Source organism: Staurois parvus, unplaced genomic scaffold (genome assembly GCF_062004578.1).
Source record: "Staurois parvus isolate SC_StPar_1 unplaced genomic scaffold, SC_StPar_1.0 ptg000019l, whole genome shotgun sequence".
In the NCBI taxonomy this organism is placed as follows: Eukaryota; Metazoa; Chordata; class Amphibia; order Anura; family Ranidae; genus Staurois; species Staurois parvus.
Genome location: NW_028317815.1, coordinates 20,302,275 through 20,317,234, shown reverse-complemented (window position 1 = coordinate 20,317,234; position 14,960 = coordinate 20,302,275). Strand labels below are relative to the sequence as shown.

Genomic DNA, 14,960 nt, shown 5'->3' with positions numbered 1-14,960 from the left:
CCAATTTGTCCTGAAAAAAAAAACAAAGTATAATTCACCTGGATGTACAAAGTAGTTGTGATGATATGTACGGTTTTACTAACACATGTCAAAGTTGCAAAATTGTGCTCAGGCGTTAAGATTTGTTTTACCCGTAGGCATGAAGGGGTTAAACTTGCGCCCCACACACACACACACACACACCCCAACTCCACCATCCGTGCTAAACAATTTGGACAAACTAAATTTTCCACTATGACTATTGTATTCTGGCAGCAGGTGCTGCCCCATTATGAAAATACCCAACAGTGACTGCATCTGATTGGATACAAGTGCTGTTTGGCAGAGAATTTTTTGTCTGGCTTTCGATTTTTCAAATGAAAAAAAAGCAAATTTCATTTATGATCAACCGAAATTTGAGCAATGTATGCCCAGTGTTATTGTACAGGTATTGACACAAATAATGTAACGTTTCTGTATGCAACACTTCAGCAGGTTACATTATTATGCATATATATATATATATATATATATATATATATATATATATATATATATATATATATACACATACATACATACATATACAGTCATGGCCGAAATTGTTGGCACCCTTGATATTTTTCCTGAAAATCAAGTATTTCACACAAAAAAGGTATTGCATTAACACATGTTTTGCTATACACATGTTTATTCCCTTTGTATGTATTGGAACAAATATAAAACAGAGGCAGAAAAGCAAATATGACATAATGTCACACAAAACCCCAAAAATGGGCTGGACAAAAGTATTGGCACCCTTAACTTAATATTTGGTTGCACACCCTTTGGAAAACATAACTGAAATCAGTCGCTTCCTATAACCATCAATAAGCTTCTGACACCTCTCACCCGGAATTTTGGACCACTCTTCCTTTGCAAACAGCTCCAGGTCTCTCTTATTGGAAGGACACCTTTTCCCAACAGCAATTTTAAGATCTCTCCACAGGTGTTCAATGGGATTTAGATCTGGGCTCATTGCTGGCCACTTCAGAACTCTCCAGCGCTTCTTTGCCATCCATTTCTGAGTGCTTTTTGACGTATGTTTGGGGTCATTGTCCTGCTGGAAGACCCAGGATCTTGGACGCAAACCCAGCTTTCTGACACTGGGCCCTACAGTGCGACCCAAAATCCTTTGGTAATCCTCAGATTTCATGATGCCTTGCACACAGTCAAGGCACCCAGTGCCAGAGGCAGCAAAACAACCCCAAAACATCATTGAACCTCCACCATATTTTACCGTAGGTACTGTGTTTTGTTCTTTGTAGGCCTCATTCCGTTTTCGGTAAACAGTAGAATGATGTGCTTTACCGAAAAGCTCTATCTTGGTCTCATCTGTCCACAAGACGTTTTCCCAGAAGGCTTTTGGCTTACTCAAGTACATTTTGGCAAACTGTAGTCTTGCTTTTTTATGTCTCTGTGTCAGCAGTGGGGTCCTCCTGGGTCTCCTGCCATAGCGTTTCATTTCATTTAAATGTCGACGGATAGTTCGCGCTGACACTGATGCTCCCTGAGCCTGCAGGACAGCTTGAATGTCTTTGGAACATGTTTGGGGCTGCTTATCCACCATCCGGACTATTCTGCGTTGCAATCTTTCATCAATTTTCCTCATCCGTCCACGACCAGGGAGATTAGCTACAGTGCCATGGGTTGCAAACTTCTTGATAATGTTGCGCACTGTGGACAAAGGCAAATCTAGTTCTCTGGAGATGGACTTGTAACCTTGAGATTGTTGATATTTTGCCACAATTTTGGTTCTCAGGTCCTCAGACAGTTCTCGTCTCCTCTTTCTGTTGTCCATGCTTAGTGTGGCACAGACAGACACACAATGCAAAGGTTAAGTGAACGTCTCTCCTTTTTATCTGCTTTCAGGTGTGATTTCTATATTGCCCACACCTGTTACTTGCCCCAGGTGAGTTTACAGGAGCATCACATGCTTGTAACATTCTTATTTATCCGCAGTTGTGAAAGGGTGCCAATACTTTTGTCCAGCCCATTTTTGGAGGTTTGTGTGACATTATGTCGAATTTGCTTTCTTTCCTCCCTTTTTTTGTTTTGTCCCAATACACACAAAGGGAATAAACATGTGTATAGCAAAACATGTGTTAATGCAATACGTTTCGTGAGAAATACATGATTTCCTGGAGAAATATCAAGGGTGCCAACAATTTCGGCCATGACTGTATACATACATACATACACACACACATATATATACACACACACACACACATATACATATATACACACACACACAGGCACGCTGTAAAAACACTTGTAAGACAAAAGGCTTTTGAATCTTTTGGGATTTTTGCATCATGGCTCTTAAAGTAAAACCTGATTTTGACCAGTTGTGACAAATAAAACAAGTTTCTAAAATATTTTAACATTCTTTTGATTTGTCTACACAAAGTAGGTCACCCTTTATATTTAGTAACTAGTAGACCTTCTAGTAGTAGAACAATACCACAACCTTTGCACCTTCTGTAACTGCTAATCAGACTTAATAATTAGGAGTAGGTGCCAGGTATATAAAAGGTGTGTCAAATAACAATGTATTCCAAGCAGAAGGTTACTAACAGAGTTCCAAAGCCAAAAAGTCACTGCCCCAAAAATGATGACAATATTCAGCATGCCAAACTACATCTTCAAAAAATTACTGAATCCATGCCTTTACGATCCAGGCTCATCAAAAACTGTATGAAGTGCTCTTCACAGAGCTAAATTGTATGGCAGGAATGCCATTTAGAAATCACTGCATCCAAAGCAGCATACCCTAGTTAAAGAATTATAGAAAAAGTAGTAAGAAGCAATGCAAGTACTATAGGTTGGAAATGAGGGTGCCTTCACCCTCCAAAGTCCGTTGCAAATAGTAATCATAAGGTATGTTGAATATAAGGCCATTTTTTTTTAATCGAATATCCACAATCCATGACCACTTGTCTACCGGGCACTTTTACCTCCTTCGTGCCCAGACAAAATTTTCAGCTTTCGGCGCTCTCACGTTTTGAACGACAAATACGCAGTCATGCAACAGAGTACCCATATGACATTTTTATAATTGTTTTCACACAGAGCTTTTTTTTGGTTATTTAATCACTACTGGGTGTTTTATATTTTGCACTAGAAACTAAAAAATTGGAAAAAAAAAAGTTTTTCTCCTTTTCTATTACAAAAGTTTGCAAACAGGTAATGTTTCTCCTTCACTAATGTGAGTTGATGAGGCTGTACTGATGGGCACTGATGATGCAGCAATGATGGGCACTGATAGGTGGCACAGACGGGAACTGGTGGGTGCCCTGATGATCATTGCCGATCTGTTCTGTGACATTTGCCGGTTATTGGCAGTACTTTCCTCACGCTGTTACAACGTGAGCAAAGTGCTACCAATAAATGGCAACTGTATTTACTCGGTGATCTGCTGCTTCATTGGACACAGCTGATCATGTGGTAAAAGGCTGCTGTGATGGGCCTTTTACCTCATCATGTGATCAGCTGTGTCCGTAGGACCACAGCAAACACTGAGAGCGCCGAGTGTGCTGCGCGTGTCCTGGGAGGACGTCATACGATACCCTCCCAGAACTGGACAACCGAGCTGTAGCTGTCATTCAGCTATAGTGTGGTTATGAAGTGGTTAAGCTGGCCAAACATGGATCGAAAAATAAATAACAGAAGGAATGTTTATTAGAATAATAAACCATGATACATGTGAATCGCAATGACATTATTACAAAAAAAAAAGAGAAACATGAGTGTCACAACAGAAGCATCAACCAGCAATTGCTCAAACAATCAACAGCAGGTCACAAAGAACCAACAAATAGCACAATACATAATAGAACAATACAGCCTGGGGAGGGGGGAGGAGGAAGGGGGGGGGGAAACATAGGCAGTAGAAGGAAATACAGGAAGTAGAAAGAGAAGAAAACAGCAGGCAGAAATAAGAAGAAATAGGGTAGACCAAGAGGAAAGTGTACATTCTGGGGGGACTCACATACAGAAAACACACTCAGGGGAGTAAAAGGGATGGGAGGCGACTAAGCAACTAAGGGGAAGATAGCGCTCAAATAAAGTGTCACAGCGTAAGGTGTCTCACTTCCACCCAGGACAATCAAATTTTGCTAAATTGGAGGGGGAGTATACAGGCCTACCATCACCATGGGTACAGAGTCAACCACTGCATGAAGTATAACAAATGAAAGGGTTTTATGGATAATTATGCTAACCCCACGAGCAGTTAGAGTAGGTAGAATGATAATAATGGCACACCCAGGGCTTTTTAAGACTGAGCATTCTACTCCCGGTAAGATGTGTCTCTTGAAAAATACAGATATCAGGGCAGTATGCCTTAAGGAAGTTAAAGACTAGAGATCTTTTAATTTTGGAATTCAGGCCTCGGACATTCCACGAAAGTAAGGTCAGCGGAGCTATATAGGGAAAGGGCCAAATATGTCACTCTGCTGGACACTAACAGCCAGACCCCCCAGGCCAACATCAACAGGGTACACAAGCAATTGCTGTCCACAATAGTATGTCCTTCAACCAAAAAATAATAAAACCCACATACACAGAACAAACAGCCTCCCACCCCCACCCTGCACAACCAATCCAACTCAGGTGCGCTTGAATCCCTGAACCAAACATGATCAACAACCAGTTGGGGTCATGAACAATAAACAAATTAGTAGGCAAGATAAGGCACGGGTATACCAAGTCCATAAAAGGGATGCCGCCAACGGACGGGATGTAAGAAAGTCATCACCCAGTCAAGGCTGGGGGTACCATCTTCAGTTGACCTCTGCACAACAGACACAAAAAAAAAGAAAAATGAAACACACAAAGTCCCTCCACGACAGGCATCAACAAGTCCAGTGGACAAGGGTATAGTTTCTCCCCATAGGCAAGCACGGAAAACCAGGCCCACAGCAATGCATAAGGACTGTCTCAAGGGAGAGCTCCCAAGCACAAACCAAGGCCCGACTCAGCAACAAAGGCATCAATATGGAGACCGTAGTCGCAATAGGCAGTAATGACCAGGGTCATCCACGAGGTAGGGTATTGATCCACTGAAAAGTATCTTCAGGCGATGTGAAGAAGCAAACTGCACCCCCATCTTCCACCCGTAGACGAGCTTGCAACAGCATAATATATTTGATATTTCGGGCCTGGAGAGACTGCTTCACTTAGTCAAAGTATTTACGAAGCTTCTGAGTATCCACGGAGAAGACCGGGAAGAACATGAGTCGTGCAGCTTCATACCGAACAGCATCTATCTTCTCGTAGGACAAGATCACGGTCACGAAAGTTTAGTAGCTGAAATATGAATGTGCGGGGCGACGTCCCCAGCCTGAAGGCATCCTATGCACCTGCTCCACTGCAAAGAAGAGCGAGAAGGCCGCCTGGGGAAACAGGGTATGCAGGAGACATTCAGTAAAGGCCGTGGGGTCAGAACCCTCCACTCCCTCAGGCAGACCCAGTACCCGGAAGTTGTTACACCAGTTACGGTTCTCTGCGTCTTCCGCTCGAGACTCAAGATGTTTCACCATCACTTGAAGGGTGTGCAGGAGAGCGGAATGCTCTCTCACCGAGTCCTCCGTGTCTCTCAGCTGCCACTCGGCCTCCGTCATGCGATGACAGATCTTATCAAAAGCTTTTCTGATAAGGCCTACCTCTAGCTGTAGGGAGTCAATCTTGGTGGTAAAGGTAGTTTGACAGCCCGTTATAGCCTGCATCAGAGCCGAGAGGTTGGCCTGCTCTGTGAGAGCTGGGTCTGAGTCAAAATTTGACCAATTCAGCGGGGACCAGCTAAATTTTGATTCATGTGTGGCCACTGCAGGTGAACAGAAGTCAACCTACTGATCAAATGCTGGTTTTCAGCTCTTCATTAAACCAGGTTCTGTTGAACAGACAGCAGTGCACATGTATCGAAAGTTGGCCAGTTCCTGCTGAACCTGCTGATGTGTACCCCAGTCTTTATGCAACAAAAACGGTAAGAAGTTTAATGGTGTACTGTGGAAAAAGTACCTACACCCCTGGCCTCAAAAAGTTGGTATTGTTGACAAATCTACATTTTCATTCATTTAGAAAATCAGAATACACCTTATAAATTGTGTGTGTCACTTGTTTACACAGGCACTGTTTAGATGAAAATCTAAAGTTTGCCTTTTTGAACATGTGGAAAAAGTCAATAATTTAAAATAGTTTTTTGTTTTTGGGTTTATTCATATTTTATTAGGTCCTTATTATAAACGCTTAGTTGTTCACATTCACTTGCATTCTGATGGACCCAATTAGCCTAGTTTTAGTGGTAGACACAATCACCATGAAACCCCTGTGCAAGACCAATTTTAGACACCTTAACCAATAACTTGCCAAGTAAAAACCATTTATTTACTGTGTATCAATTTACAGCTAGATAGCAGTAATCTGTGGACAGGCCCACAAGACAGTGGAAAGGGTCATAGCACCCATCTGACCCACATCTAATATAAATGCACCTCTAAAAGTCCCAGAGGGCCATTGTGCAGGAACACTGTCTGCGCAAAATGGCATGTTCATTCCTTCCCCCCCCCCCATGTACTTTGAGGAAAACGTGGCCCACTGTATAACTAATGCAGCCATTTACTGTGTGTTAATTTTTTATATTACCGGTACAATAACATAGAAATGCTTTATTTGATGGTTGGTTTCATTTGGGTTTAACATACCATAATACTGCTAAAGATTTGTAAAAAAAAAGTGTACTTTGTCCTGTGTACTGAATCAACCCCCAACCTCCTCTCTTTCTTACAAAAGCTTCTAAGAACAGCTTTCAATTCACACAACACAATGGTTTATCCAGAGATTTAGTAAGGGATTACCTGTTACTCACACAACACAAAGTTAATATAAAATTTACACACATTGTGCACTTAATTTTAATTATCAATGTTTGTACCTAATCCTGCAAAACATGCAGGCCCTGTTCACTTCCTTCTTTGGTTACGTACATTACTTTTTTTTTTGTCTTTTGAGCAATTTGATCATACTGTTGAACAAAAGCTTGAAGGATAAAATTCACCTTTTCCAGAAAACAGCCTATGCAGTCAAGGGGCCCCAGTAGGTATTACAATCTGTGCCGCTTAGTAAAATTATTATTAATATTATTGTTATACCTGTAGGTCATTTGGGTCCCCTCGGAAGCCTGGCCAAACAACTACTAGTCAGCCACCCCCATATCCTGACTTGTTGCCAGTTCTAATAGTAAAGAACCCCGTACGCAGTTCAAATTTGAATCTCCCTTCCACAGTTGGTGGTGTCAGTGGGGAGTGTAGATAAATGTAAAAAACAAAAACACAAAAAAAAAAACCCAACAACTTTTAGACGTGTTCCTCAACACAAGGTACAGAGATATGGAAAATGGTAGTGACATACACATACTCAGGATGAACTGGATGCACTGGTGTCTTTAATCAGCCTTACCATATAACCTTAAGAGGAACCATAGGGTTCCATGGTACGATGGTTAAAACCATCTGCAAGATCCATCTACAGTCAGGTCCATAAATATTGGGACATCAACACAATTCTAACATTTTTGGCTCTATACACCACCATAATGGATTTGAAATTAAACGAACAAGATGTGCTTTAATTGCAGACTGTCAGCTTTAATTTGAGGGTATTTACATCCAAATCAGGTGAATGGTGTAGGAATTACAACAGTTTGCATATGTGCCTCCCACTTGTTAAGGGACCAAAAGTAATGGGACAATTGGCTTCTCAGCTGTTCCATAGCCAGGTGTGTGTTATTCCCTCATTATCCCAATTACAATGAGCAGATAAAAGGTCCAGAGTTCATTTCAAGTGTGCTATTTGCATTTGGAATCTGTTGCTGTCAATTCTCAAGATGAGATCCAAGGAGCTGTCACTATCAGTGAAGCAAGCCATCATTAGGCTGATAAAACAAAACAAACCCATCAGAGAGATAGCAAAAACATTAGGCGTGGCCAAAACAACTGTTTTGGAACATTCTTAAAAAGAAGGAACGCACCGGTGAGCTCAGCAACACCAAAAGACCCGAAAGACCACGGAAAACTGTGGTGGATGACCGAAGAATTCTTTCCCTGGTGAAGAAAACACCCTTCACAACAGTTGGCCAGATCAAGAACACTCTCCAGCAGGTAGGTGTATGTGTGTCAAAGTCAACAATCAAGAGAAGACTTCACCAGATTGAATACAGAGGGTTCACCACAAAATGTAAACCATTGGTGAGCCTCAAAATCAGGAAGGCCAGATTTGAGTTTGCCAAACGACATCTAAAAAAGCCTTCACAGTTCTGGAACAACATCCTATGGACAGATGAGACCAAGATCAACTTGTACCAGAGTGATGGGAAGGGAAGAGTATGGAGAAGGAAAGGAACTGCTCGTGATCCTAAGCATACCACCTCATCAGTGAAGCATGGTGGTGGTAGTGTCATGGCGTGGGCATGTATGGCTGCCAATGGAACTGGTTCTCTTGTATTTATTGATGATATCACTGTTGACAAAAGCAGCAGGATGAATTCTGAAGTGTTTCGGGCAATATTATCTGCTCATATTCAGCCAAATGCTTCAGAACGCATTGGACGCCGCTTCACAGTGCAGATGGACAATGACCCAAAGCATACTGCAAAAGCAACCAAAGAGTTTTTTAAGGGAAAGAAGTGGAATGTTATGCAATGGTCAAGTCAATCACCTGACCTGAATCCGAATGAGCATGCATTTCACTTGCTGAAGACAAAACTGAAGGGAAAATGCCCCAAGAACAAGCAGGAACTGAAGACAGTTGCAGTAGAGGCCTGGCAGAGCATCACCAGGGATGAAACCCAGCGTCTGGTGATGTCTATGCATTCCAGACTTCAGGCTGTAATTGACTGCAAAGGATTTGCAACCAAGTATTAAAAAGTGAAAGTTTGATTTATGATTATTATTCTGTCCCATTACTTTTGGTCCCTTAACAAGTGGGAGGCACATATGCAAACTGTTGTAATTTCTACACTGTTCACCTGATTTGGATGTAAATACCCTCAAATTAAGGCTGACAGTCTGCAGTTAAAGCACATCTTGTTCGTTTCATTTCAAATCCATTGTGGTAGTATATAAAGCCAAAAATGTTAGAATTGTGTCGATGTCCCAATATTTATGGACCTGACTGTATCTAGATTACGGTGATTCTGCCACTATGGTAAAGGTCTTTTAAGCAAGATTACACTAAACCACTAAAATCTGATTGGCTGTAATGGGCTAGTCTATATCACTACGCTTCAATTAGGACAAATGGACTTGGTTAAGTCAAAGTGTCTGAAAGATGAAATGTGCTGCTCATGAACAGATCAAAGCGCTAGGTTTATAATCGGTTTAGTAAACCTTGCACATGCAGTGCAATCAGCCATACAGCAAACACTACTTACGGGCCTCCAAACAGAGATCTGTGTCCGTTGGGACATCTAGCTACAGCACAAGCGGACAATGTTTGCTAGCTTACATATATCTATGTTTTGTGACCCATAAGGGAGTCCTGGGGGGTCATTATATGCTGCATCCTTGAGCACAACCGAATCTATTTTGTGCTTATATTTCACTGCACAGTGGCAAAAAAAATAAAAAATCCTAAAGGGGTACAAGCTATTGTGGGCTACAGCATGGCAAACATGCTATAGGATTTACAACATGACAAACATGCTATAGGACTTGGTAAACTATGTACACCATAAATCACAAGACCTGCATTCTTCAACAAGCAGTGATCAGATTAGTTCACTTATCTTTACACTCCATGTATAGCACACCACACTGCTCTATGCAGGAGTCTAGGAGCACAAGGTCACATGCATGACAGTTAATGACAGAACTCTGGACTCATCCATCCCCTATAATGGTACAGAACAGTGCTGTCAGTGTACATGCTGTGTGCACCGGGGGTGAACTGCAAGTACCTTTAATTAAAATATTAAACATGTTATACTTAGCTGCTCCGTGCAATAGTAATGTGATCCACCTCTTCTCAGTTAGCCCCTGTAGAAAGCCACTTGCTAAGGGAGCAGATGTGCAGGCTGGAACTCAAGCCGGGCTGTGTGCATCTGTTGACACACACTATGTGGCTTGTCCCCATCCCTGCTCCCTTATCACAGCATTTGTTGGACAGCAGCAGGAGCCAGTTTTTATAGGTTCACAAAAATATTTGGTTTCTTTACAAAGATTTACATCTTCTTATAGGACTCCAAAAAGGCACTTTAGGGCTCATGCGGTGTACAAAGCCAACATTTCTGGGTGCAAGGAAGGCACAAATGCATCATACAGCCCACTACCGGCAGCCCTTCAAAACCAAATACAGGCAAAAACACCTAGCGTCTGTATGTGGTTGCACTTTATTCTAAACAGCACTCATATTTAGGGTCATTTGAACTGAATGTGGAATTATCAGGTTTGTGGCAAACATCCCTTAAGTGATTGTAAAGGCAGATTTTTTTTTTTTTCTAAATAACAAACATGTTATACTTACCTGCTCTGTGCAACATTTTTGCACAGAGCAGCCCCGATCCTCTTCTTCTTGGGTCCCCCCATCCTGCCAAGTACCCCAACAGCAAACAGCTTGATACAGAGGCACCTGAGCCGGCTCGCTCCCAAGCCTTTGCTCTGTGTCCATTCACACAGACAGCAGCGGCTCAGCCCTGCCCCCGCTCTCTCCTCATTGGCTCACTGACTGTGATGGACAGTAGTGGGAGCCAATGACTCCCGCTGCTGTCTCAGCCTATGAAGAGGGAGAGACTCAGGACAGCTGAAGCTCTAGTGCACATCACTGGATTGAGATAGGGCTCAGGTATGTATTGAGGGGGCTGCTGCACACAGAATGCATAAAAGGTAAAACACCTTGTGCCTTTACAACCACTTTAATGTATATAGTCCAAAACACAAGTACTACTTGTAATGTCCAACCATTGTGTATTTCAGCCTATCATTGGTTTTACAGGCTGTACGTTGCACCTGTGCCTTCCTTGCACCCAATCTAGTTTGTACTTATAGTTGGCTAAATGGTTAGCACTTCCGCCTGGCAGTACTAGGGTATTTGGTTCAAATCCCAGCCACGGCACCTCCTGCCTGGAGTTTGCATGTTCTCCCTGTGCCTGCGTGTGTTTCCTCCGGGTACTCTGGTTTCCTCCCACACTCCAAAGACATGCTGGTAGGTGAAATTGATCCTGTGTAAATTGGCCCTAGTATGTGTATATATGAATGTAAGCTAGGTACCTTAGATTGTACACCCCTTGAGGGTTAGGGACAGATGGGAATGTAGAATATATATATGCGTAAAGCTCTGCGTAAATTGACGGCGCTATATAAGTACCTGAAATAAATGAAAATAAATATAGTGAACCTATGCTCCATCCATACTGTTGTACAGTTGTCTCTCTTCTACCCTGAAGCCAGCGCTGGGAGCCAAATATGTGACTGGACCACCCTTACATTAGGATAAGTATAAGGTCCCTTTTGACTGTTCCAATCAGGTCCGTTGGTCAGTTTTTTCAGGTGGACTTGACTGGATGGTTGGTCCATTCAACCCTAAAGGCCAATGGGTATAAGCTGACCTGTATCTGTTTACACCAGCCTACTTCCAATCTGATGGACAAACAGATGGGGATCCATACTCCTCTGTCTAGGCGGATCAGATCGGAGAGTAGTTGGATCTAAGCAGACAGTGGAGTCTGTTCACACCTGGCCGCCCATAGAGCAGAGCAGGCTCTGTCCATATCTAGTCTGCATAAACATAGCAGATATGGATGGGTCATCCCTATCCTGCAGACATATCAGCATATCCGTACGGGCAAGCAGATATACTGACAGGAAGAATCAATGAACTGTCACAGCGTGAGGAAAGTACTGCCAATAACCGGCAATTGTGAGAGGATGGATCGGCACTGACGATCAGTGCCACCCACAAGTGTCCAGCAATAACGCCCGGCAGTGCCCAACAGTGCCACCAGTCGGTGCCCCCCCATCAGTGCCCATCATTGTTGCATATCAGTGCTGTCTAGCCACGCCACCTCACCAGTGCTGCCTCATCAACGCACATCAGTGAAGGAGAAAAATTACCTGTTTACAAAATTTTATAATAGAAAGAAAATGTTTGTTTTTTTTTTAAATGTTTGCTTGATAAAAATTTCATATGGGTACAATGTTGCATGACTGCACAACTGTCAAAGTGTGACAGCACTGAAAACTGGCCTGAGCATGAAGGGGGTATAAGTGCTCGGTAGGCAAGTGGTGAAAGGCCAGTTCACACATCATGCGTTTCAGGTGCTTTTTTTTTTCTACATCCAAAATGCACAAAAAGTAGGATATATGGTCGTCAACATCATAGTTCACATCAGTGCTTGCAGTTCCAGGAAAAAAAAAAAAAAAAAAAAAAAAAAAAAAGAAGTAGAGCATGCCGCATTTTTTCTGCACATAACTGTACCGGAACGCGGCAAAACGCATCAAAAAACGCACATGTCCTTTAAATTGGGGAAAAAATTAACTGGAATGCATCAAAAACGCACATGCAGAAAGGCATCCTGACTGCATTTCTATAGTGTGAACCGGCCCTGAGGGCTAGTTCACATTAGATGCAGTCCAATGCGTTTTTTCTGCATCAAAAATGCATACGCAATGTTTTCCCATGGCCCTGTTCACACCAGTGCAGTCAGTTCTGGTGCAGAAAAAAGTAGAACATGCTGCATTTCTTCCAGAACCATATTGGAACATAAACTGCATCAAAACTGCACCGGAACTGCATGTGGTGTGAACTGTGTGCAAAAAATGCATCCGGAGAAAGGTTTTTGTGGTGTAAACTGGCCCTTGGTGTCACTTCATTCAATTCTATGCAGCACACATAGGGGGGGGGGGGGGGATCTACTAAAACTACAGCAGACAGAATCTGTAAGGGGGAGGGGGGGCATAGTAACCAATCAACTTCTAGCTTCAGTTTGTTTCATACAGCTTTAAAAATGAAAGCTAGAAGCTGATTGGTTACTGCTCCAGCATTAGTAAACCCTCCTCTTTATCATCAATGTTCTCCCTGCACTGGCCCAGTATTGATCTCTGGAGCACAATGCAGGTCATAGGAGAACCTGTTTGCGGTGCATGTATACTTCAGACTGTATATACATAGATTTAAAATACAAAAGCAGACGCTGTTTGTGCTGTACCAGGCCCATAATGCACTGCAAGTGTGCCCCCAGCTCTAAACTTTCTGTAGGATCACACTGCAAGTGTGCCCCCATTACATCCCCATTATGTGACCACGCCCCCCTCACCTGCACCTCTCTACTACAATGATCGTAGGACTGGACCATACACTGGAATGAGGGGGGGCCTCTATAGGACTGGACCATACACGGGGGAAGGGGACGCTTTATAGGACTGGACCCTACACCGGGGAGGCTCACCTCTCTGTCTCCGCCGCCCCCTCGTCCGGCCGCTGCCGTTCCTCTGCCATCGTCTTCTCTCCGATCGCCCTCTGCAGCTCGGTCCGGGGCACAGCGTACAGATCGCCGGGTCTGCCGTTTAGAAAATAATCGTTTATCCGATCCGTGCCACCAACCGACCCTGCGGGCTGAGATAAGATCAGGAACTGCACGCAGCTCCGGAGCAACGAGCGGCTCCTCCTCAGCAGAAGCAGCATGTCACCGCCATCCGCCCGCCCCGTGCTCAGCCCGGAGAGGGGGAGGAGAAAGGGGAGGGGCACCAAGGGCTGCTCTGTGTATGATCTCCAGTTCTACATACCTGACCACCAACCGCCCATCTACAGGGAGGAGACAGGTGACCACCGCCGACATACAGTGTGTGTGATCTACTACTCTACATACCTGACCACCAACCGCCCTTCTACAGGGAGATAGGTGACCACCGCCGACATACTGTGTGTGTGATCTACAACTCTACATACCTGACCACCAACCGCCCTTCTACAGGGAGGAAACAGGTGACCACCGCCGACATACTGTGTGTGTGATCTACAACTACATACCTGACCGCCGTCTGCCCTTCTACAGGGAGGAGACAGGTGACCACCGCCGACATACTGTGTGTGTGATCTACAACTCTACATACCTGACCGCCATCCGCCCTTCTACAGGGAGGAGACAGGTGACCGCCACCGACATACAGTGTGTGTGATCTACAACTCTACATACCTGACTGCCATCCGCCCTTCTACAGGGAGGAGACAGGTGACCACCGCCGACATACAGTGTGTGTGATCTACAACTCTACATACCTGACCGCCATCCGCCCTTCTACAGGGAGGAAACAGGTGACCACCGCCGACATACAGTGTGTGTGATCTACAACTCTACATACCTGACCGCCATCCGCCCTTCTACAGGGAGGAAACAGGTGACCACCGCCGACATACTGTGTGTGTGATCTACAACTCTACATACCTGACCGCCGTCTGCCCTTCTACAGGGAGGAGACAGGTGACCGCCGCCGACATACAGTGTGTGTGATCTACAACTCTACATACCTGACCGCCGTCCGCCCTTCTACAGGGAGGAGACGGGTGACCACCGCCGACATACAGTGTGTGTGATCTACAACTCTACATACCTGACCGCCGTCCGCCCTTCTACAGGGAGGAGACGGGTGACCACCGCCGACATACAGTGTGTGTGATCTACAACTCTACATACCTGAACACCAACCGCCCTTCTACAGGGAGGAAACAGGTGACCACCGCCGACATACTGTGTGTGTGATCTACAACTCTACATACCTGACCGCCGTCCGCCCTTCTACAGGGAGGAGACAGATGACCACCGCCGACATACAGTGTGTGTGTGTGATCTACAACTCTACATACCCGACCGCCGTCCGCCCTTCTACAGGGAGGAGACAGGTGACCGCCACCGACATACTGTGTGTGTGATCTACAACTCTGCATAC

The 14,960-nt window shown here is 44.1% G+C and overlaps 1 protein-coding gene across 1 annotated transcript in view; it reads right to left on the bottom strand.

The window, feature by feature from the left end:
• Positions 1–13,719, bottom strand: part of NAPEPLD (N-acyl phosphatidylethanolamine phospholipase D) — a 36,056-nt gene extending 22,337 nt beyond the window's left edge. Inside the window, exon 1 of the mRNA XM_089685602.1 lies at positions 13,463–13,719. Coding sequence (XP_089541728.1) covers positions 13,463–13,698 — 236 coding nt within the window. The 5' untranslated portion in view covers positions 13,699–13,719. The remainder of the gene's footprint in view (positions 1–13,462) is intronic.
• Positions 13,720–14,960: the final 1,241 nt, after the last annotated feature.